Source organism: Harpia harpyja, chromosome 1, assembly GCF_026419915.1.
Source record: "Harpia harpyja isolate bHarHar1 chromosome 1, bHarHar1 primary haplotype, whole genome shotgun sequence".
In the NCBI taxonomy this organism is placed as follows: domain Eukaryota; kingdom Metazoa; phylum Chordata; class Aves; order Accipitriformes; family Accipitridae; genus Harpia; species Harpia harpyja.
In genome coordinates, this window is record NC_068940.1 from 53,701,023 (window position 1) to 53,725,242 (window position 24,220).

At 43.4% G+C, this 24,220-nt stretch overlaps 2 protein-coding genes and 1 non-coding gene across 3 annotated transcripts in view; 2 read left to right on the forward strand and 1 right to left on the reverse strand.

Moving 5' to 3' along the window:
- LIMD1 (LIM domain containing 1) overlaps positions 1 to 8,528 on the forward strand; it is a 34,282-nt gene extending 25,754 nt beyond the window's left edge. Inside the window, exons 6-8 of the mRNA XM_052794664.1 lie at positions 434 to 485; positions 1,177 to 1,245; positions 2,221 to 8,528. Coding sequence (XP_052650624.1) covers positions 434 to 485; positions 1,177 to 1,245; positions 2,221 to 2,358 — 259 coding nt within the window. The 3' untranslated portion in view covers positions 2,359 to 8,528. The remainder of the gene's footprint in view (positions 1 to 433; positions 486 to 1,176; positions 1,246 to 2,220) is intronic.
- Positions 8,529 to 9,360: 832 nt separating this feature from the next.
- TRNAR-ACG (transfer RNA arginine (anticodon ACG)) lies at positions 9,361 to 9,433 on the reverse strand. Its single transcript has one exon. It is a non-coding gene; the product is annotated as a tRNA-Arg (tRNA).
- Positions 9,434 to 9,771: 338 nt separating this feature from the next.
- The window catches only part of SACM1L (SAC1 like phosphatidylinositide phosphatase), a 31,942-nt gene continuing 17,493 nt past the window's right edge, over positions 9,772 to 24,220 (forward strand). The window contains exons 1-5 of the mRNA XM_052794676.1: positions 9,772 to 9,982; positions 17,421 to 17,518; positions 19,169 to 19,243; positions 21,795 to 21,922; positions 22,936 to 23,085. Of these exons, the coding sequence (XP_052650636.1) occupies positions 9,924 to 9,982; positions 17,421 to 17,518; positions 19,169 to 19,243; positions 21,795 to 21,922; positions 22,936 to 23,085 (510 nt within the window). The 5' untranslated portion in view covers positions 9,772 to 9,923. The remainder of the gene's footprint in view (positions 9,983 to 17,420; positions 17,519 to 19,168; positions 19,244 to 21,794; positions 21,923 to 22,935; positions 23,086 to 24,220) is intronic.

The window sequence follows — 24,220 nt, forward strand, 5'->3', positions numbered from 1 at the left end:
ATTATTTATTTATCGTGTTATGTTGTGTTACAAGGCCTTGTAAGGAACCATACAGTCCCACGGTATTTTCTCTGAGGTTTCCTGCCCCGAGGCTGCCAGTTCTTTTGATGTGTTTTTCTGGGGAGAGTCCTGCTCAGTTTCTCCTCATTCTCTTTTCCAAATCTCTCAGTAGCAGCCAAGAATTTTACAGTGGGTTTGGGTTTTTTTCTGGCACTAAGTGTAAAACATAAGGTCTCTTTTTGCCTGATTGAGCAATGTGTGCCAAGCATTACTTACAATCAATGCTAAAATGAATTTTTGATCTTGGGATGCAAAGCTTTCCTGTGGATAAGTTATTTACAGCTGCAGCTTTTCATCTTATCACCAAGAACTTACAGGCCTCTCTTTTTATGTTGATCTATAACTTGCCTTCAATTTCTCATTGCTATTCCAGAGTTTTAGCTCCCAAGTGTGCAGCGTGTGGACTTCCCATTCTGCCCTCCGAGGTGAGAGCCTTTAATTCCACATCCCCTCAGGGGAGGGAGCGTCATGTCTCAGGTCTTGCTCTCTTTCACACTTGACCCTGTGCCAAGACGAATGTCCTTGCGGATGAGGAGAGATGATCGCTTCCTCTGGAGTGCAACCTTTTGACCTAAGCTCAAATGCTGTTCCTGAGATGTGACCCTTTTGCTCGATAATGAAGCTTATTCTTGCTGGGCCAGGCTGTTTTTTTCATCTCCTGCACTGCTGCTAGTTTTATTTTCGGGATACCTTTCCTCCATGTCAATAAATGCTGGTGGCACTCATGAATGACTTCTGTGTGACCCCTCTGGGACTAACTCATTTCAATACTTGCAGGAGATGCATCTCGGGCAAAACCAATTTAAAATGCTGAGAAATGTGATATATTGAAATTACTAAATCATTAATGCGTGACTGGAGATAGATGTGACTGTTAAACAGAGAGAATTTTACATTTCTGATGTTACATTTTAGAGGATATCTGCAAGTCAGTCGATGATGAAGCTTTACTGTAAAAATAACTGCAGGTGGCAGGATTTATTTGTGGTGTCCAACCAGCAGCCCAAATGCATTTCCTCAATGTTCACATTCTTGCAGGAGGCAATCTACAGAGACTGCATGTGTCTGATCCTGCTGTAATCCTTTGTCACTTCTCTTTTGCTTGAACGCTTACAGGGTTCTGATGAGACCATTCGGGTTGTGTCCATGGACAAGGATTACCACGTGGAATGTTATCACTGTGAGGTGGGTCAGCAACTTTCTCAGGGATTGGGCTCTTAATAGTGATAACTAGTATTATTTTTAAGCAGCAAATAAATCTCCGCCCTTTCAATGGCAGCAGATGAGCAATTCAAACTTTGCATTGTGCAACTCTTTCTATCCGTGGCTGAGAAATTTCCAGTTTGAGGACAAAAGTTTTTGCAGCAATGTGTCTCAGCGATTTCATTTGCTATCCATGAAGTTATGGGCAAAGAGTTAATTACCACTTCTCAACTTGGCAGTTTATTTGTTAATGAAGGAAACGTGGTGACTTTTAGTAAGGTTTATTGCTGCCTTTCAGAAGCCTTGAGCTCCAGATCACATTACTGTATCCGATTTCCAAGTCAGGTTGTACAAAAATGCTAAGGTGATGACTGATCCTGTGCAGTGTAAGTTACCGTCACTCTCATGGGAAATGAATGTGTCGTCAGGGCTGGAGGAAGGATATGGCTGCAGAAAAAAAATCCCAAGAGATGCCAGCTCTTAAACACTGTTTGATCTCCGTGCAGGGCTTCCCAGAGAGCCTTCATACTTCTGTGCTGTGAATTAAAATAAATAGATGGCTTCTCTCACTGTGCTCATAATGCAGTGAAAAGAGGCCCTGACCCAGCAGGCTGGTTTCACATCAGTACAGCTGCAATTAATGTAATGTGAAGAGGTGAATCCTACCTGAGAGTGTAAGGAGACATGAGCACGTTTAAAATATGTAGGGTTGCACCTCGCCACGAGATAAAGCTTATTCAGTAAAACTGCTTAAGACAAATTTGTACGAGGCTGCCCCTCAAAATGCCAATGTCAGATGCTTTCCTTCTCGTGGCACATGTTGGACTTACTGGGAAGGAGCTGTTTGGCTGGGTGTCTTTTATCCTTGTCACAAAACCACCTTCCTGGAAGCCAGACCCCAGTTGACACTGGAAGATGAACACATGCTCTAATAATTTGCACGGCCTCTCTTTGCAGGACTGTGGGATGGAACTGAACGACGAAGACGGGCATCGCTGCTACCCACTAGATGAACATTTGCTTTGTCACTCCTGTCATCTGAAACACATAGAGAACGGCACAACCCCAGCAGCTGCGTACCAGCACCACTACTAGCCAGCGTGGCCAACATCGGAAAGCCGGGACAGAAGACTTGTTACATGAGCTCCCTCTCCCCACCCTCAGTTGATTTCCTGTGCATGTTTTTCACCAGTCGACAATGTTCCTGTAAAAGGATATGAGAGATTTTTGCTGGATTCCCAGAGTTTGTATGCTTGTGAGTTCCAGCTGTATCAGACCATGTCTACTTGACCAAGAATGTGGCGTGTTATCTAAACTGATTGGTTTACGTGCCTTTGCTGTCTGGAGATTCCTCTTGGCTCATTTTGGAAGATTCTTCAGTGAAAGCACAATTTGCTGTCGTGCCTATGAACTCAGATCGTGCCATGCACAATTAAAAAGCCAGAGGCTGGCCTGCCTGCCTGCTGGGGACATCCCGTCAGTCTACTAAGTGTTTCCTGACAAGCTTTCATCAGATTCCCTGAAGGACATCAACCTATTAATACCAGTTTTTAGACTCTCTCTCTCTCTCTTTTTATTAATTCTTTAGGAAAAGAAAAGAAAGGGGTCTGTGCAAAATGGCATACTCAGACCTTCCAGTTAATTCCCCGAACTCTGGTATCAAGTCTGCTGTAAAAGCACCAACTCTCCGAGCACAAACCAGGCATGCTGGCTGGCAGCTGGAGGCCGACATCCCATTTCAAACAGAACAAAAAACTGGAACAAGCTAGGCTGAGCTACCGCGATGACTTGGGGCCCGGGTTTGCGTGTCAGCGTGATACACAGGGGCCAGTCTGCTGTGTCAGAGTCTGAATAGTGGATCATATTTGGAAAGGAAAGGTCGGGATGCTGAAAGTGTGGACACAGGGGAAATCAATCCTCGTTCTTGCTTGCAGAGCTCTCTTTGGAAAAAAGCTCTCCCTATGCAGACACTTGCCTGAGTTTTCCAGTTTGTCCCCACAGCTCAGCCCCCAGCCTGGCCACTCCTTCTTGTGGTGTTTACTCAGCACAAAGCCATTTCGTAATGGTGCTTATTTAGAGCTCTGGGAACAAACTTGAGATCGATACAAAGGCTTTGTTACACAGGGATTTAGAGCCCAGCTCCACAACCTGTACTCAGATGAGTATGTTGGTATAAACAGATTTGCTCCCATGAACAATAACAGCCTATCTGAGCAAGGGCTTAGAGAGTTTGACCCTTACTTTCTGTTCTGCTGACAAAGCAGAAAGGCAAATTGTTTCTCTTTTTGACCCCCCCCACTTTATAGTCAAAGAAATCTGCTCCCCCAGTATGTGTTACATATATGATAGGTGTGCCTGCAGTGCATGTTCTGCAGGTACCAAAGCTGTGCAGACCCTCGTGTACAGGTACAAAGTTTTTGTTTAAGAAAAAGCTCTTAATTTAAAGCCTCAGATGCAGCTGGGGATCTTAGCTACCCTTTCCAACATATTGTGTGGAAAACTAGTTAAATCCTCATGTATTTACGCTAAAGACATAAATTTGGTTCTGGTTGGTAGAGGCTGCAGTGACATTCTTGAAAATCTTTTTAGTGAGGAAACTACAACAAATTAGTTGAGCAGTGGCACTGGGACTCCCGAAATAAGCCCATGCTGAGAACTCACTATGGTTCAACGAAACCTCTTTTCCAGTAGCAGGGATGTAGCTAGGCAGGTGCTTGAACTTCACACCATGTAGTCAGGCTGTCTCGTGTACCCATCGGGACCAGCACAGGCACCGGGTAGCAGCAAGCTGCTTGTCTCTGCCCATGCTAATAAATACCCCGGGCTTCCATTTTGCGTGGTGCAAGTTGCTGCACTAAGTATTAAACAGAGGCACAAGCATCTGCTGTAAAACAAATGGAGACCAGTGGCCTGTCAGCACCTTGCTGCACATCTGTAACAGCCTGCCTTGGCTGAAATGTGAACGTCTGAAACTGCCCAAGCCTCAGGAGCTTGGTGGTTTTGGCATGGAGTTTCATGGGGCCGACAGACCATCCAGCCTGCTGCCCCATCCAGCTGTCAGTGCCTGCGCCTGTTGCTGCTGCTCTTCGGGATGGGGACAGCAGCACGTGGCGGGAGGTCAGTCCTGCGCTGGAAACCATCCGGAGCTCCAGCTTTGCTGTAGCTTGGCTCTGCAGTGCTGTTTCTCCTGGGGACATGCAGCCCCTTAGTGAGTGACTGAAAGCTCCAGGCTTGGCAGGAGGACTTTCCCACTGCAGTACACATGGCTCTGAGGCATATATATTTTTGGAGAGTTTTACCTGTGATTTTAGAGGAGGTAAAATTGACCCCAAATACGTGAGGTCCCTAGAGCCTTAAATTTAGCCTCCAAATGCTGGATAGTGAAGGGATGGGAGCCGACACAAAATATAACTGGTGCTATATCCAGGCAGTATGGATCAGGGGCAACGAACCAGCCAGGGCAGATCCTGCAGTGCTCTCACCCTGGAGCATCGCATCAGCTTGTGTCCTGCAGTGCAGCTAGGCCTGGGGCAGGGGGGTTTCAAGGTATGACTGTGATCTTAGGACTGTCTGCAGGGACTGAGGTGAGAAATAACTCCAGCTGATGTCCCTGGTAAATAATTCAGAGAGTCCTGGGCAGGTGGTTCCTCTCCCTGAGCTTCCTTTGGCAGTGAAGGCAGCGAGCTATCAAAGTGGCTTCGGGAAGTGAGCTGGAAACACCAGCCTTGCTCATCTGTTGCTCTGTCTCTGAGAGATCAGCTGCTGTGTGGCTCAGGCTTTTGGTAGCTCTTGATTTTTAGAGCAACCCCTCATGCACGTTTTCTGGCCTTCGTTTTGGAAAGAGCTGAAAACACTAGCAGGACTGCTATTTTCCATTTAAGCTGCGGTTTAAACTACTGTTTCACTCTTGCAGCCTCCCCCAAAGTAAACAGGAAAGAAGGGGAAGGGGAGAAGGACAATTTCCCTTCGTGGAAAGCTTCGAGCAGCCTGTTTGTGGCGAGCTGTCTTGCAGGAGTCTCCTTTGCATCACTGGAAAGTTTGATCTCTGCTCCCACAGTGTCTTGTTACTCCTGTCAGCCGTCCCGTATCCCTCAGCTCTGGGGAGTGAAGGCTGCCCTACTTTCAGTTTTGAGGGCCCGTATAAATTATTAAGTACCAATGCTCTCCTTTCTTGTATTTACAAGGAGCTAGAAACAACAATGTGAAGCTATTGAAAACAGACGGCATGAGTTCGTGGATTTGAAGCTAAAGCATCTACTGCATTGCCCTGCTCCCCTACGCGTGCTAACTTGCACTGCTTTTGTCTTTGGGAGCTTGAATTCATTTAAGTTCGTTATTATTTCTCCTAGGCTGTGGGTGTCTGAGTCCCTGTTGATTGTCCCCGGCTTGTCCCTGGCTCTGCAGCTGCCTGACGGTGGGTCCGGGCTTGGGGGGGAGACAGGGACACCCTGCACAGGAGAGGCTTCTGCTCCTCCTGCTCCCCCGGCAGGCATCTGTGGAGCTGCAAGCCCTCGCTGCCTGCCTTCAGGCAGCTCTCCCAAAGGGAAAAATGGGCAGGCAGGCACCCCTAGAGCTGGAGGTGCAAGGCTTTGTGTCCTCTGCGGAAGAATTTCAGAAAACGTGTTAAATTCTGCCTATCTCCTGGCTGATACATATTGGGTTTTGCTGTTCACGTGAACCTTGTTGTCTTTTAATTTATTGAGGTGCTGAAACGTGCTATGAAAAGTTAGTCTTAATTCCTCCCCCAGCATGCTCTTCTGACTGGTTTTAGGGTAAGGGTAGGGTAAGGGAGCCTTGGAAGTCCCATTGTGCCGGTAATGAGTAACTCTCATGCAAATAGTTAAGTGAATTCCCTGAAATTTGCTTTCAGGACCCGAGCTTAATAGATTTTTTCATTCAGATCATGCTGTTAAATTCCTATTGTTTAGAATACAGAAACTCATTTAAATAGGGATGTTTGCATAAAAGCCATGGAAAAGCCCCAGCTATAGAAGAAGCAGATATTTTTGTGTAATTTAAAGTGTAAGAAACACCCATGATCAAAGTGATTTAGGAAACTGCCCTGATGTTAAACACAGGGAACAGCAGTTTCAAACACGCCAGTGAGGAGCATTTGATGAGGTCTGTGGCTCTTCAGTTTCTGAGTTTCATTTGGGGGCTTTTAAAATGTTTTCCCAGTCTTTCAGGGTTTAAATGATTTTTTGATAGATCTTTTTACTACAGAGTAAATAGCTCCTTGGTCTGGAAATGGTGGAGTTTCGTCAGCATCAGGTGTGCTATGGCAGCCTTGAAAGGGGGAAACTGCGCTCGTAAGAGCTGGTATGCGTCTGGCTGGCCATTCAAAAGAAAGGGTTATCTTTGGCTGCCGAGAGAATAAAGTAAATATCTTCCTGTGCTTTCTCCTTGTGCTGATTTTTTAGCACTGGGCAAATCTTTGGCATCTCTGCATTTCAGTATTCGGGTCTGTTCGTAAGCGTTGCTGTGACTTCCACCTCTGTCTCCTGTGAGTTCACAGCCCTGGGGAGAATCACAGGCACAGGCTTCCTAATGAATTTAGTCCCTATTTTAAACTTCCCTGGAAATTTTACCACTTTATTATTTCAGCAACAGCAAAACTGAGTCCTTGCTTCAAGGAAAATTGACGCATGCTCTCCATCCTTACTTGAACGCTTTGACCTGATCCTCCAAATTACCTGACTATCAGCCTGCTGCTGGTCGATGCAGCGGCAGCTTTGTACTCCGCTGCTGTTGCTGAGAAAATCACATGAAGGACTCCATCTGCATTGAACTTCAACTGCGCCAGCAGTCCCACTGAAACCAATAAGGCTGCGCACGTACATGAAAATCAATGTGTGTGCGTAGGTCAGTGTTGGATCAAGGGCAGAGTGATGTTATTACAGACAAGGCATACCTGAGGGTGAATCTGTGGCAGTGTGCAAGTGGCCTTGAAACGATGGCTGAAATGGACTGCCAACTTTTTTGTTCAATAAACAAAAAGATGTACTGAAGCAGTGGAGGTGCATGGAGAAAGAAGGATGTGACTCAGAAGATAGAGTAGCTGTAGGGAAAAGAGGGCAGGTGGTTACAGAGAGCAGGGGAGAAGGCAGCATGGAGGGGATTTGCTTTGGTTTATTGTATTTCTGGACATTTATTAGAGGGGGTTTTGAGGGGTAGTGCACCTGCGTACACCTGTCTGGACTGTGCTTCTCCCATGTCAGCCTCGGCTGCGTGCTCTGTGTTCACTTTTAGGGTGATGCGTGCTGTCGTGCCTATGCACATGGACGTGCGGCACGTGCTGCCTGCGAGAGACCTGCCTTTCACACCTCTGTACCCGTACCAAGTATTTATCGGTGCATTTGAGCAACTTTCTGTGCGTGAATGTAAGGACAAGTTGACCCAGACTTCATCGCTAGGGAAACATCTCTGGAGTCGGTACCTGCGGGCCAGAAAGGGCTATGGCCAGATACACATCCCTTTTCCTCCATCTTCTGACAGGGCCCAGTACCTGTGTTGCTGGGAGGGGGTTTGCTCCTCTCATCGCATAGTGTTTGTGCATTCATTTCTCTTTTCCGTTTCTGTGTCCTGCTGTTCGCTGGCTGCAGTGGTACTATGTGTACTTACCGGTGCCAGCTGGGCAGGCATCTTGCTGCCATGAGCCCAAACAGAGCCTGGAGCTGCTCACCCACCCCTTTCCTAAGAAGAAGCGAAATTAAGCTTTTCTGAGCAATAAAAATCCTCACACTGCTTTCTTCCAGGGCAGCCAGAAGCTCGCGTGGCAATATGCATCAGTAGCCCACTAAGACGAGATGAGAGATGGGAAGAAACTGTCCCCACATGAAAATACATGGCATAGAGCCCCCAAAGGCAGACGACAAGGATAGCCCGGTGGCAGGATGACCGGGCTGCGGTTCTCAGCCCTCCTGGCGTCGACCCTCGTCCCCACGCAGCAGGTCTGCGGTGCACGGCTGGACAGGGACCTGGGCACATACACACGCAGGCTGTGGCTTTCTCTATGTGTAAAGCAAATCCAGAGCCTGACTAACGATACTGAATGGTACTAATTGTTTTGTTTATGTTTCCTTCAAAGCTCAACTCCAGGAGAGAGTATTTTAGGATTTGTGCTGGTGTAACTAACCTTAGCCACCTGTGAACACAGCCCTCTTCTTCTGTGCTGTTAAGTATTTATAAGGAATGAAGGCCAGCAGCGGGGGCAAAGCCGCTGGCCTGTTGTGATTTCAGTCATTAAAGACAGTATCGTAAAGCAATGCTCAGCATCAAGTCTTTCCTAAAATTATGATCATTGTCATTGCCCTGAGTCCACGGGGATGGAGTTACGCTGTGAAATGATGGTTTCCCAACCTCTGCCTTTCTCCTCTCCCCCCGCCTCAGTTGCTGAAGCAGCAATGGGCGGGGGGAACCTCCTCGGTGGGGTTCACTGGGGGTTTCCAGTCCTTCGCAGGCGGCTGGTATTTGCTGCAGTCCCATCGGAGGCCGTCCTGTTCTGGCGTCCCTCTGGGGAGAGCAGGGTTCCCAGGGTGAGGAGCTGGGGAGGGATGTAGTATGGGTGGGAGCAGGCTCCCATCCCAGCATGGGCGTCTCCTGTACAGCGTTGGTGGGGATGGCTTCCTTAGAAGCTTTTGGGGAGAGTTCCTGGGGCTCCGGGAGGCAAGAAGCTGCCCAAAACCGGGGGATGATACCCAGAGTGCTGGATCCAGCGAGAAATTGGCCAGGAGGTGCCCCAGGCCTGCTCCGTGCCAAACCCCCCAGACCTGGGATCCCCACTACAGCCCAGACAGGGTGCCCAGGTGGACACCAGCCTCCCCTCCAGCAGCCATCCCTGAGGGGGTGCCCGTGGTGGGGGGCTGCCAAGGGCCACGCAGAAGGGCACGAGCCCCTGCAATGCCACCCAAACCCGGGGTGCTTTGGAGGCCCCTGCACCTGGCAGACCCCCACGTTGGGGGCATGAGGGTGGCCGGGGTGGGTCTGTGCAGGAGTAGGGGGGCTGCCCAAGAGCAGAGGGGGTACAGGCAGCACCCTCGGGCTGGAGTTCAGGAGGAAAAAAAAGGGGGAGGGGGGAGAGAGAAAAAAAAGAGCAGCCGAGCCAGCCAGGAGTCGAACCTAGAATCTTCTGATCCGTAGTCAGACGCGTTATCCATTGCGCCACTGGCCCTGCTCACGCCGATATATCTTGCCCACACACACTTCACCACAGCTCTCCCGCCGGGGCGGGGCCGCCAGCCGGAGAACAGCCAATCCAGCGCAACCTCTCGCTGACACTCTTCCCAGCGGCTCTCCTGAGGCGTGGCTTACCCCTCCACCCGCGCGCTGGCCAATCCCCACCGGCTTCCTTCGAACGCCTCCGCCCCTCGCGTCACCGTTTCGCCGTGCCCCTGTGGCCCCCGGCGCGCCGGGGGCGGGGTTAGAGCGCCGTGGCTCAGCCAATCGCCGGGCCGGAGAGACAGCCTAGGCCCTCCCCCTTCTGCCGTAGGTGGTGCCCCGCCCTGTGGTGCTCGCTAACGTGCTCGAGGAGGTTTGTCCTGTGTGGGTTCCCGTCCCTCACGGCGGGGGGCCGCGTCAGTCAGTCAGTCCGGACGGGAGGGAGCGGAGGGCGTGAGAGCGACGCGGAGCCGAGCCGGCGGCGGCCGGACGGGGGGGAACGAATGGCGGCGGCGGCGGCGGCAGGAACGACGGCAGCGGCGGCCTACGCCAGCCTGAAGCTGTGAGTGACCCGCCGGAAGGGGGGGCGGGGAGGCGGCTCTGTCACTGGCCCTACCGGAGGGGAGGGAGGGGCCGGCCGTTGGAGCAACGGTCGCCTGTCCTGTGCCCTCACGGGGCCGCGCGCCGCCGCCGGCGGCCCCGGTGCCCCGCGAGGGGTAGGTCCGACCTCCCTTTCCCGACACCCCCCCCCGCCGTTCGTCGGCCCTCTGATAGCGCGGCTCCGCGTAGAAAGGCTACCGGCGGCTGGCGTGTCCGTCCCGTTTCTCTCCCACGGGTACGGGAGGACTGATGGGTGCGGGTCTGCGCCGGTGACCGGCCCGGGGCCGCCTGTAAGGGGGGGAGGCGGGGGCCTTCGGCCGCCTTGTGCTCGCTGGAGGTGGGGGAGGGCTCCGATAGAGCCCCGAGCACCCGTGGGGCGGCTTGAAGCTCCGTGGGGGCCGTGTCTCCGGGCAGCAGAAGGCTCCGTAGCCGTCAGTCTCTTGGGGCACCGGTGGGGGGGTGGTGGGTACAGTTTTGATGCCAGTTGATGCTTTTTTTTTTTTAACTTTTGGGGTCTCTCCTGTGTAGTGCCTGCTGGGACTTGTCAAATAAATCCTTCTAACCTCTTGCCATAGTTTTTTGTTTTGGTTTTTTTTTTTCCTTTAAAGCAAAGGTTTTAGGGGAGAGTGTAACCCTTTGAACTTGTCTGTGCCAGATGTTTGCTTGCTGCCTTTTATACAGCAAAAGAAGTTGCATAACCGAAGCAATACAAAGTTAAAACTGAAGAGGCATTTCCATTGCAAGCCCTCACGCTGGCCAGTTGAAACTCCTGAGAAAACTCCTCTGAGCATGAGACTCTTCATGGCTGTCTGAAGCCAACAGTGAAATGTCCTTGTGTGTCCTAAAGGCGTTCCCAGGCTTTTGACCTCTAAATATTGGCCTGAAACTCTAATTGAGTTACTGATGCCATTTTCAGGCAGCAGTATCTGAAAGTGATTTTTAAGCCTGATTTAACTGTACTTAATGCTCTGTTAAATTTCATTTGACAGTCATCTTTTGGATTCAGAGCAAACATGCTTAGATCTGTCTCGGAGATCTGTATAAACAGTTTGTCATAATGCTGTTACGTGTTTAAAAATCACTGGGCTTCTTTCCTTATTTTGATTAGGTAGCTATGTGAGGGTACACCGACACTGTAGATAATTGTGTATTACTGAAGAGTAAGATCATTAGTGATGGTTGAAAGACTCGCTTGTTTGGCAGAAATCTCCCCCCCCCCCCCCCCCCTTGTCACCTAAACAGTATTTGTCTTTCTTTAAGCTGAACTTGTGATCTTTTTGCCTGCAGAGGAGAAAAGGTGAGTTATATGAGTAGCAGTTGTGTGGCTTGTAGTACACAGTCGTTCTTACCAGGAGTTTTAAGTAAAAGCACTTTCTGGATACAGGCTAGTAAAGAATTCTCTCATTTAAAGTTTAATCTTAACTAAAAGTAATCCTTGATCTTTTTAGAACAAGGCTGTCTCAAGTGTAGTTTCATGTGAATTTTTTTTCATAAACTTGAAAACAGTTGGTTTGCATTCTGAAAAATGGGCTTTTTTCCTGTTATTACACCAAGTTGTAGTAATGCCTGTGGACTTTCTACCAAGCATTTTAACATATAGTGCCATAACTTGGGTGATGAGTCAACCCTAGTAGGTTGGCAAGGTCAAAGGAGAATGTTCTGAGGAGTTCAGACTAGACTTCACCTTGGGGACTTAGTGGTAACAGTGTTTTGTTTTGTGGTTTTTTGTTTTTTTAACTGACTTCTCATTCTTACTATGAAAAGGTCAGATTTGGCAACTGTACCTCTTCTGGTGGCCCTGTATGGAGCTTCACTGGTTGTAGCACTCTGCAGGGTCCCATTCTGTACCTCCAATTGCAAGTTCTAGCTTTGAATGCAAATCTCTTGTGTTTCTCATGTTATCAAAAGTAGCAACTCAACCCCTTTGTGCCTTGACCAGTGTCATCAGTCAGGTTCAGGTGAACCAGTGAAAATGCTGATGTCTAGTGTCTGTGCTACTGTTGGAACTAATTGAGTTACACCAGCAGTTATAGGGGAGGACTATTAACCTGAAAACCACTATCCGTAGTTGTCATCTGTGTCACTGCTATGCTTATTTAACTTCCTCTCGTAGCCTCAGGAATAAATTGTAAAATTCAAATGGCTATTGCAGGTAGCAAGCTAGTGGATGGTGGTGAAGCTACCAGTCCAATTAATCAATAAAAACCAATTGGTAAAGCTGTCTGCAGAATAGAGAGAATCCTGGCTGTTGTTTTGGCTCGCTCAAAATCACTTTTTTCTTTGTGCTTGGGTGAAGACTTAGCTTGTTGATAGCCTTCTCAGTATCCTGTGGGTCTCTGACAGTAGCTGTGTTTCAAATTTAACTCCTCCTGCCCACAGTTATGCCTACATGCTTTTTGAAAGTACTTGTCAGTTGTTAGTACACAGTGCCTTCCGCCTGTCTGTATTTGGGGACAGGCCCAAAAGTGCATGTTGTCTTTGTGGGGTTTTTTTTCCACTTGTTTTCTAAACTGAGTTTTAAGAGTTTGGGTAATACTTCTAGAAAGAACAGCTATACCTCCTTTTTTTTTTTTTTCTGCTTAATCTAAGTGGCTGTCATGGTGAAGCTCAGGAGGGCGTTAACTTATGCAGTAAATTATTTGTCATCTTAATAACTATTTCCAGTTCAGTTTCACTAATGAAGCTATGCCTTTAACATGTTCCTTTTTTTGTTGTTTTTAAATGGTATTTCCATTAGTGGTTTTTTTTTTTAATACTGGGATTATAGTCCCTTTCTTCTCCCTGCAACAACTACTGCTCCATGGGACACGTTCCAGTTCCTTGAGCTGTTTCTGCTCGAGGAGTAGTATTTATTGTAGATGTATAATTAGCACACTTGCTCACCTAGAAAATCTGGAATCTCTGGAGTGTTGAAACCATCAGCGTGTTAGCACTGTTACTTAACATGCTGTTGGGACTCTGTGCATATGCTAACGTCTTTCCTATATCTCACTGCAGACCACTTCGGTATCTTGAGTACAGCAAATGCATTGCTGCACAGTACAGGATGTGCTTTTGGCTTGCTTTATTACAGTATTTAGAGGCTGACATCAAAGAGTTTCCTGCATTAGAGCAATGTTAAGTATTTATGGTGAAATAATCAATTACTGAAGTAAGGGTTTGGCTGTTGAGGCCCAGAAGGCTTAAGTGATATTGAGTGAACTACTATCTTTAGTTGCCACTAGAGCATGATGGGTCCTCTTCCATGCTGTATCTGAACACAGGAATATTCTTGTCTGTAAGATCAACCTAATTAAAATGTGGGATGCAACTCTGTGTCATCTTCATGGTATACAACACTGCTTTATAATGTAACTAATGAAGAGAAACTTCACAACAAATATACAAATGAAAAAAAACTATCTCACTTAACTGTAAATGAAGCTGACTACACTTGGGGTGAGCAAGCAGTGGTTTGGTTGGTTTAGAGGCGTTTTTTTATGTTTCTGTTATCTTGGGAATCAACACTTTATCAATCTTGAATTGTAGGAATAAAATCTGAGTGAGTTGCTTTATCTCTTGGCAGCAATCCACACAGTTTCAATTGGAGAAGATTTTCAAAATGAGATCCAAGTTACCTTCAGCAATGCTTGAAACATTAACTTGGTGGTTGCAGTTCTTCAATACCTTTCCTTTTCTTGAGTATCATGAGTTATACTATCCACGTCAAATGTTTCCATTTATCACTCCCTTTGTTCTTTAGCAACACTGAGAAATAGTCCATGATAATGGTGGTCAGGGATTTTTTTTCATATTAAAAAAGTAAATGAGAGGAACTCAAATTTTGTGAAGATTTTATGTGCTGTTAAGCTGTAATGAAAGCAAGATATTGCTGTTAAGAGTTCTTGATGTTTTGGATGGTTATAGATGGTAGTGATGATGTAGCCAAGGAGGAGGCAGGCTCCGGTGTCAAATGTGAAGGTTATACAAAAGCAGAATATGGCCTGGTATATGAAAACCAGTTTCAAAAGTAACAACAGACATGATGGGCTTCTAGAAAATACTGATTTCTTTATTATTATTTTTAATATAATATTAGCACTTCAACTTTCATCTGTTCCTTATTTCATTAAAAGAATAGAATGAATCTGTCTGCAGGTTCCTAGTCATTGTGAATGATCCTTCTTTCAGCATTTAATCAGATCAGTAAAATAAGCATGTGTACTATCTTTTTAAGCTTGTGATAGACATACAGACTTGGTTCTGAGTAGAGTCTGTGGAAAAACATTCTTGCATGTATGTTCATCAGCTTCCTTCCTGAAAGAGAAGTGAGAGGCAGTCATCTTAGTTACAGCAATCTTACGATTGAAAAGCTTATCTAAACAAGAATGAGACTACTAGCCTAGTTCTGGTAATCAGTAAGTTGGTAAATCAGCATTTGGGCTGAAACCTATTTGAGTCTTGGGCTCTTCCTCAACTATATTTATTTTAGAAAACTTTCAGCTATTCACACAAATGAAGCAAGGACTAAGTGAATCATCTTTCTGGTAAAAACTTTGAAGAGCACTAATTCTCCCACTTCTTGTGAAGCAAGGATTTAACATTTTGCAGGGCATTAGGCTTTTCAGTTTGGGTTGTACAGTTGTATTTTAGGCAGTTTTTAATGGTGATCCCAACAGAGATTATTTAAGTTCTCTCAGCTTCTTAGACTGGCAACTTGAGTTCCTCCTGCCTCCCTGCAAAAGACCTCCAAAACAAAACCACCCAAAGCTCCAAAACAGTCAACAAGAAGACTGTTCCAGCGTGCTGCAAGCTGCTGAAGCCTAGAGCCAGTTGGGTCCATTGAACTGAAAATAGGGATCACTTGTCTTGTGTTCTCCATGACACTTTTGTCACCAAATCTGGTTTTGGAAAGGACCGTGGGAAGGAGGATTTTGATGGCAAAGTTTTTGTGTGTGTGTGTCGAGGGTAAAATGTAGTTTAAGCAAAGTTAGAAATGCACAGGCATTGTGTGAGAGGAGATAAAGGTGATTTAAAAAAAACCAGTTAAAAGGGCAATGGTAGTGGCAGGAGGCAAAATATGGTCTAGGATTTGAGAGAGAGAGAGATATGCTGTGGACTGATCTAGTGAAGCAGGGTGTATGACACATACTGAGAGACCGGGTATAATTTGCACTGGCAGCCTTAATTCTCTCATTTTTCTTAACTCGTGGATGATGAAGGTAAAAGACTTCATGTTCTTCATGGAGAAAGTATTATTCTTGAGTGTAGTAAATAGAAAATTTGTTTAAATGACAAATATTCTACACCTGTAAGCTTTTTCTCAGCTGTTTGAAAACAGGCTTTAACTAATATGGAAGTGAATCTCATTGCTGAGACTACAGTACAGTTATGGCCATGTTGCACTTTATAATGAAAAGAGCAGCTTTTAAAAATACTGATCATGGATGGAAATGCTCAGTTGTGCTTTGTACTGTCAGTGTAGGTGTCTGGTCTATGTTGTGCTCTTTATACAGAGTATTCAAGAACTGAAACTGTCGTTCTCACTACTTTGGACACTATTTTACAACCTGCTGCATCCAAAGATTTTTTTCCAGCTTATTTTGCTTAAGATAGATGAGTAAGAGCGCATAAGGGTCTATGTTAAAGGCGTAACAGGTCCAATATTAAACGTTGCAGTGTCTCTTCCCCAGTTTTTTTTAGCTGGAGTCTTGTGTGTCAACTGACCTCCCAGAAAAAGCTGGCTGTTCAACTAAACCAACAGAAGTTAAGTAGCTGCAGTTCTCTCTTGTGAAAAAAATGCCTACTTCTGTCTCCTGCCAACTAGCAATAGGTTTCTGACTGTACCTTAAATAGTACCTCCTGATTTCTTTTTAAATTCCTTAATAAACAGGGCTTATAAATGTCCTTAAGCTTGTCTTGCCCATTCTATCTGTGTAAACTTGTTTGTTTGCTCTTCACCATTATTGTGATGAACCCCCCTTAGAGAGCCATGGGTGCACATGTGCACTTTGTCAAAACCAGGAGCAATGAAAGCAGAGTAGGGGCTTTAAGGCATCAGTGTTATGGTTTGTTGTGTTATGTTGGGTTTGGTGTTTTTTTTCAGTTCAGTTAAGCATTTGGTCTCCTCTGGCTTTCCTCTAATTGCCCAGAGAAGTTGTAGAATCCCCATCCTCGGGGAGAGTCAAAACACACCCTAAGAAATAGGGTTTAACTCTGAAGTAGGATAAACTTTGAAGTTGGCCCTGCTTTTAGTGCATGGAAGGTGGGGTGTTAGACATGTTAAAAGATGTCTAGAAGACCTCTTTCAATGGGCTCTTCTGATCTAAATTAGGATTCTAATTCAGCTTTCTGAAGGATTAAAAAAAATACAAAAGATGTGAGGAAATGCAAGATCTATTTAGGGAGAAGCAGCGTAAAAATATCTATCCTGTAGAATAAGTTTCCAGAACAAGATGTTTAGAACTCTGACCCCTGGTATTGTCAAGCCTTAAACTAAGAAAATCACTATGAGAGTTAAGAACTAGTTCAAGAGTGTTTGGGGCTCTGTTTGTTTGTTTAGCATTTTCTACCTACAGCTACAAGTCATTTCTGCATACCTCTTGTATTGCTGCACAGTGCAACATGCTTGGCTTCTTGCAAGTATCTCAACAGGTATATTTTTAAGGGATATTTCTGAAAACTATGTTTAATTTTATGGCTAGTGTTGTACTGCATACAGTTTTTCTGAAGGGAAAGAGCTATGAAGTCTGAACAGGATGTCAGCATGTGATTTGGCTGATGTGTCAGATGGGGAGCATACCGGTTACCCCATGCATGTCATGTAGACCTGGCTAATAAATCTGGGGAATGGTAATGTTGAGACACCTACTTCAATAAACTTGTCTGCCACTTCAACTTTTCCATTTTTTCTGTGTTTCCGGTGGATTCTTACAATACTTGTAACACTCATGTGAAACAGGTGTTTTTACCACTTTGGATATTATTTTTGTGTTTGCTAGACTTGCATCAGCTATGTGGTGCTTTATTTTCTGATATATTAGAAAGCGTTTTGTTAAAAAAAACTTCTGATTTTGAAGGTTGGTTTTGGCTTATCAGACTTCTAAGTGACATAGTTCAAGCTTATGTGACTGTGGACCCCTATGTACACAAACTCACTTTCATGTCTCTAACTTCCAGTAATAAACAAGAGTTAAGATTGTTAAACAAGCCATGGATTTTGCAGTAACTGATTAGCTTGACTTGCTTTCTTTGCACTGTTATCATTACTGGCTGCTGGGAAGTAATCCAGTGAGAATTTTGGGTTTTGCAGATGAAATAAGGTTTAAAATTGATTGTTCTGTCTTCAGGTAGTGAAGAATAAACAAACCCAAAGTAAGTGTCGCTGAACAAACTCCTTTTTCTTATCCATTCTCTTAAAGGCATATAACACCAGAGAAGTTCTATGTGGAAGCTTGTGATGATGGAGCAGATGATGTGCTTGCAATTGATAGAGTCTCCACGGAAGTCACTCTTACAGGTACTCTCCTCACCAGTATTTCTCAATATAGGGTTCCTTGTCCTTTTTGTCTGTTTTGCTCTAGGCACTCCCAGAAGATCTTCAGAGCCTTAAGTTGATACTGGGAAAATTGTTTTCATCTTTAGTTCCTGTTTTTAAAATAGTGCTTTGTGTTCTGTCCTACAAAGAACTTTGTTTGAAATGCCTTTTCACTGTGGGATTGATGCTGTGGGTAACCAGGGTGATAGTGCTTGCCTCTTTTTGGTAAGACTGCCCATCACCACAGTAAAAACTGACTCATCCAAGCTAGTTGGGGTTTGTGCTACAACTCCAGGATCAAACATGGAAAGGGTTGAACACTGGGCTTCTGCAGCTTTTGCCAAATTGTCCCAGTGCTGTCTTTTATTTAATACTGAAACCTGAATTTTCATAAAGCCTCTAGAAACAGCAACAGTAAAAAAACCCCTCACTGTAAATGTAGTTCTGTGTTGCAAATCCGGATTCAAATGTCAGTGCAAGTAGTGTTAAGCATGCTGATGCCGAGATCTTCAAAATTTTACTTGAAATTTTTTTAAGAATTCGAAATTAATGCATAAAAACAAAGTACTTGCATTAAATGACAACTTGAAGTGAAGGTGATGGGTGACTTCCCTTTTGATACTTCAGGAGTTTGTACCTCAGTATTACTAATCTCTAAACAGACAGAAATGCTGCAGTAATATTAACATAAAAGCAGTCATTCTCTTTCTTTTATTAGGCCTCTTGCATACTTCATGTAAGAGCAGTGTACCCATCCCACTGACACTTTTGGTGTTGTAGTATAATATTTCAATTTCTACTTCAAAGTTGTACCTTCAAAACTGTAAAGATGGCTATCCCAAGTCTTTTATTAGTGTACATCTGTTCTCATTGCTGGTGTTTTATCAGATGAACCTGCAAGGTGTTTAAAGCAGAGGAAAATTCAAGTGCTATCTTTTTCTGTTCTCTAAGCTCTGGGAAAATGCTTTACTCTGGTGTGGGTGTTTTGTGGTGGTTTTGGGGTTTTTTTTTTTTGTTGTTTTTTCTTAAAGTTCTCCAATATCCCTTCTGTTATTCTAGAAATGTGGATAGTTGAAAGTTTAACATGCTAAGACTTCTAATTGATATTTGGATACCTTTTGGATTTCTTGGTATGTTGTTTGGAATACTGTATCCCTTGCCACATCTATGCTGTTGTTGGTAGTGTTGCAGAGATAGACCAAAAAGTGAACTAGGTCTTCTGAAATGGAAATAGGCAGAGGCTCAGAAGAAGCAGTCGAAGTGGGAGGCACAAGCATTTATGGTTTGTTTGTCCTTGATGTCTTGATGGCTTCAAAACAAAAAGCTTCTGGAAGCTGACAGGACAATACATTATTGAGGAGTCTACTTGCTATACTATCATGTGAATGAGCTTGAATTTATTCAATTGAATGAATGACTATTTTGATTAAACATGAGAAACTGGGTTAGAATGCTTCCACATCCTTCCCCATCAGGCTTTGAAATTCTGATGCATTCCTTCTTATACTTCAGACTCTAGCAAAACTTGAGATTTGACCAAGAAGCTTTGACAAACTTAGCTTAATAGTTTTCCAATGTGGTCATGAAAGAAGCAGTCTGAAATCTTGGTGTTTTTTTTCTTCTACTTTTCAGTTAAGAAAGATGTTCCCCCTTCAGCCGTTACAAGGCCTATTTATGGTATTTTGGGAACAATCCGATTGGTGGCAGGTAAGGAAGGCAGAACTGTGCTCTTTAAAAATACTTAGGCCAGCTGTATTGCTAAAGAAGCTTTAAAGACAAACGTAGTATTTGTAAGTGTCTGAGGTTATACTTTGATCGCTATGATGGACTTTCCTTATGGCTGCTAGAGGATGGAGGTATCCAAATACAGTTTATCCCGAATGTTCATGTACCTCTTAAACCTGTAGCTGCTCTAAAGGTAGGGTTAACTGACAGCTTGTTGAGTTTTAAGGAATGCATTTCAAATGTGTGCAAAGAACTTCGTCTACTTACTCTTCGTAACTGTTTTAATCTTAGCTGCAGGATTTGATGCAACAGTCAAATACAGGGTCATGAAGTTTGACTTTAAATCAATTATCTTGGTACACAAATAACTGAGAGTGACAGGGTGCTAGATTAGTAGATGCAGCTGTTCAAGTAATGATTGTGTTCCAACTATCCTACAAATAAAAAGAAAATTCAATGTTAAAAGGAAAAGGACAGACTGGGACTATTCTAAATTTCAGGGAGTTGTAGGATAAGGTAAGAATAGGCTGTCTGCTTCTTCCAAGTATCTCAGTGCTGTTCAGATCTAAACAGTCACTGCCACAAATAAACCTGATGTGTAAAGTCTAAGCTTCCAGGAAAGTTAAGTGTTGCTATTCAAAAGATAGACTTTATTAGAGTTTGGAACTAAAGTAGTCTGAAAAATGATGTAATAAGGAACATGCATACTGAATAGAAGCCTCCATACGTAGAAAGGCTTTAAGTTCACTCATGGCAGTATTCTCAACTGAAGCAAAGTGTCATTGTGTTAAGTGCAGTAACTTCTGGCAGGATCTTAAACTACTGAACTTTATATGCTCATATTCTAAAGAATTGTGGATCTTGCAGAGTAAGAGCAATGTAATGGACACCTGTGTCTTAGGTACTTGACAAGCCTTGACTGTTTTAAAACTGAACTGCCCCAAAGGGGAATTTTCACAACTTGCAGGCTTGGCAATGACTTTCGTTCATCTGACTGAATATTAGATAAAATATAGAAGTATGTAACTTCTTTTAATAGCCTGGTTTTTTTTCTTTCCACCCCCCACAGCTTTGCACTGATTAGTTTGACAGCTGTATACTAACAAAGATGATATCAGTTAAAGTAACTGTTCAGCTAAGTGTTGTTAGGCAGTTCACTGTTATCTGTTAACTGTAAAATTGGTTCCATATATAGCAATGCAGTGTCTTTAACAAGCACAAATATTCTTCGCCTATTACAGTATTAAGGGGGAAAAAAATTGCTGAAGTAATATCTGAAGCTCTGAAATCTCAAACAGAAGGTTGCATACCCAAATAGGAAGAGACAACACTGAAAATTCATGTCAGATTAAATGTATCTATTTGTGCAGCATCTTTGTGGTATAGTTGTGGATGTAATGTGCTGTTTTTATAAGGTATGTGGATGCTTCTGACATACTAACCAAAAGCAGTATTTAACTCGAGATGCAAACATGCTAGAGCATTCTCAAGTGCTTGAATATTCCACCCAAATAAAAGGTATAACACTAGAGCTGCAGAGGTAAAAAAAGTGGGGGTGGTACCTGTTCTTTGACTAAGTATAGACTAGATACCCCATATAATAATTCACCTGTCCATAAAACTTGGTGTATATCTAGGTATAGTAGTAAATACAAACAATGGGTAAACTTACTGCACACAACATGAACTGTTTCTGCTTTGGCATTTATACTTCTTTGAATACTTTAGTACAAAAATGTACTAGATTTGTGGTTCTGTGCTTCTGCACGGCCTGCTCATTGCTTTGCTCTATTGAAGTTGTAAGTAAGCATATAATGGTTATAAGATGTAGATGATGAGATATTTTTATCCATCAATATCCAATTTAATAAAGTAACCTTTTTATTCAAAACCAAGATGGCACTGAAATACGATAGGCTTAGAAATAAGGCTATGTTGTGTTTACCAACAAGTGTAAATTAATTGTTTTGAGTGAACTGTTACGATTATGTGTTTTTTGCTTTGTTGCTTATGCAACCAGGAAAACAACAAACTTCCTGTCTTAAATTATTAAAAGAAACCCCTTCTCTTTGCTCCGTTTTGAACCTGTTAGGATGAGCATTTTTTTTCAGCATAAGATGAATATAGGCTTTTTGGATTCTGAAGCATGCTTCCTTTCATGTATTTCAGACTTGGTCTGTGCTTTCCAAACCACATTCAAGACCATTGGCCTCTTTCTGCATTTGCAAGCCTAAAGACTTTCAGGCTGTCTCTGGTCTGAAGTAAGAGTAGCTGACACTATCTTGTCCATTTTTTTTTAATTCCTTAAACTTAATGGGTATCTCAAGATCTGTGAGCACAGAGAAATGGGTAGCTTAGCAAGTGCATTTTGCTTCTGTTCCAGCCCCTTACTGTTAAGAACATAAAGTCCCAGGTGTAACTTGAAGAAAACTCACTCTTTCCTATTGGTTTCAGTTTTCTGGTATGGTGATAGGCTGCTTTTCTTAATATGCACGTCTGGGGGTTTTTTTTGTTTGCTTTTTCTGATTTACAGGCACATATCTTATTGTAATAACAAAAAAGAAAAAAGTAGGTGAGATTTTCAGTCATGCAATCTGGAAAGCAACAGACTTCGACATCCTCTCCTACAAAAAGACCATGCTGCACTTAACTGATATTCAGGTAGGTGGATTGATTAGGGGAGTGTGGGGGAATGTTACCTTATGTTAATGTCCATTACCACAGGACCTTATTTGATGAAACTATTAAAATTTTTTTAAGCAGCTCTTTGAACTATACTTTTTTCTTTGATTTGTTCAGGCTACTATACTTGATGTAATATTTGGATATAGATTTATGTTAAGTTATGTCATTCAAGATAAGAAACTCACACTGTGCAACTTGGAATATCACCCCCAGAGTTTGATCTGCATATTGTGCATTTTTGCTCCTTTAAAGATGGCATACTCTTCCCAACACTCTTCCTGTTAAGTCTTTCTCATAGCTTTACTCTTCTGATAGCCCCTACAATAAGCTGCCTTGTTGTCTTCTAATTATCTGTCTTGCTTAATTTATGCAATTGTTCAATTACATAATTACCCAGCAGGGAAGAACTAATTTTTTTTTTGAGAGGGACGGAAAGTATGAAAATTGTTTACAATGGATGCGTTGCGGATTGATAAAGAGTAGTAGATAAGGGTGTCTAACCAATGGAGCTGAAAGGGAGTCTGATGCTCTTTCAGGAAAGGAGTGAGGTTAACTAAAACTTGAACCAGAAAACAGATTAGTTATTGGGTAATCCTAATAGCAAGTTATATCCTTTCTTTTGCATTGCCATCTTGTCTTGGTTTTTTTGACTGAATGGTTTTCAGGGAAACTAATGGCTTCCTTTTTGCTTGGAAGTCGCTAATATTAGTTTAATATCAGTAGCTATTTACCTCACAGGAATACTGTTCTCTGCTCTCCACTGTTCTTGCAGAATTTGGTTGCAGTGTGCTAGCTGTAAGTTACCAGTGAACTGGTATCAAAATTGCAATCTTATGGTTTCCTCGTATGGTAATCTCTGGATGATGTCATGTGTTGCTAGAGCACTAGCAAAGTTCATCTCATCACTTCACAAAGTAGTGGTAGCTTATAAGAATAAGATATTTGGATGGTAATAAAAGAGAGCTCTTCTGTCCTTTTTTTCTCCACAGTTGCAGGACAATAAAGTATTTTTATCAATGCTTAATCATGTCTTGAGCGTGGATGGATTTTACTTCTCAACAACGTACGACCTAACGCACACTCTGCAACGGTTAGCCAACACGAGCCCAGAGTTCCAGGAAATGAGCCTCCTAGAGAGGGTGAGGATTTAATTTTGCTTAGTATCTGTCTCAGACATTGTCAATCAGTTGTGTGGCTTAAGTTTAGTTTATGCAGCTGATGTTTAAATGATGTCAAAAAAAAAGCTATTACAAACTAAAGGAAACTTTACATAAAGTTTAGGATGCTGTTGCTGAAGTCCGTGGTCCCGTTACTCTTGAGCTTAAACTTTTTCTTTTTTTACAGTGAATTAGTATGCTAAATGGTAGCAGATACTGTTAAGGTGTTTATGGTCCTCTGTTAAACTAAAAATGGCTTTACTATTTTAATCATTAATTTAAACTAGTGAAACAGATTACATGTTGCTTAGATGCAAATCCTTATAATTGAACTGGCAAAAAATAGCTGTGTAATTAGACTATCGCTGTGATCTTGTTAATTGAGTTGTACTGGGGCAGCTCTCTGGAATAAGAAGCCGACACTGAAAGGAAAAAGAAGCAACCAAGCAAGTGTGCAAGGTACACTGACTGAATCAAGTTACAGTTTGAGTTGCTTCATAGGGTGCTCAGAATAAGGGTGGAAATTGCTGGTCTGTAATGCTTCAGTACACAAGTTTGTTCAGCACTGCAGCATTTTATGGAAACTGTTAGGGGTTGCAACTGAGCGTACTAGTCCACCCTTCCTTAAGTCTCTTAGCTTGTGAGCAACATGAAGTTCCAGAAGTCTGTTCTGATGTGATGTCAGACTTCTAGATCAGGCAGGTAAAAGTACTTTCTGCACTCTGCTTTAAATGGATTAAAAAAATTCAAAATAAATGAAAGTTCACCTCTGATTTTAATATTGAACACTTCTAATTGCAACAAGAAGGAACTAAGTAGAAAAATTGTGAGAAAGCAAGTCATTCCTCTGACCTAGAATCAGGGGAAGGAAAAAAAAAAAACCTGAAGTGGAATAAATGGCACTTAACTTCGTATTCTCTTCCAGGATAACGTCAAACAGAACTGTGGGTTTTATGGCTGTTGGCCTTGGGATATTGTATTCTGTCTAAACTATGCCTGTTCCTTATGTTTGAAGCATGAATTTAATACGCTGCTTTTGTCTTAAAGACAACAGAGTCACACAGCCAAATGCAATTTGAGCTTGAAATTCTCTTGTGCCTCCAGAGTTCCAGAATCC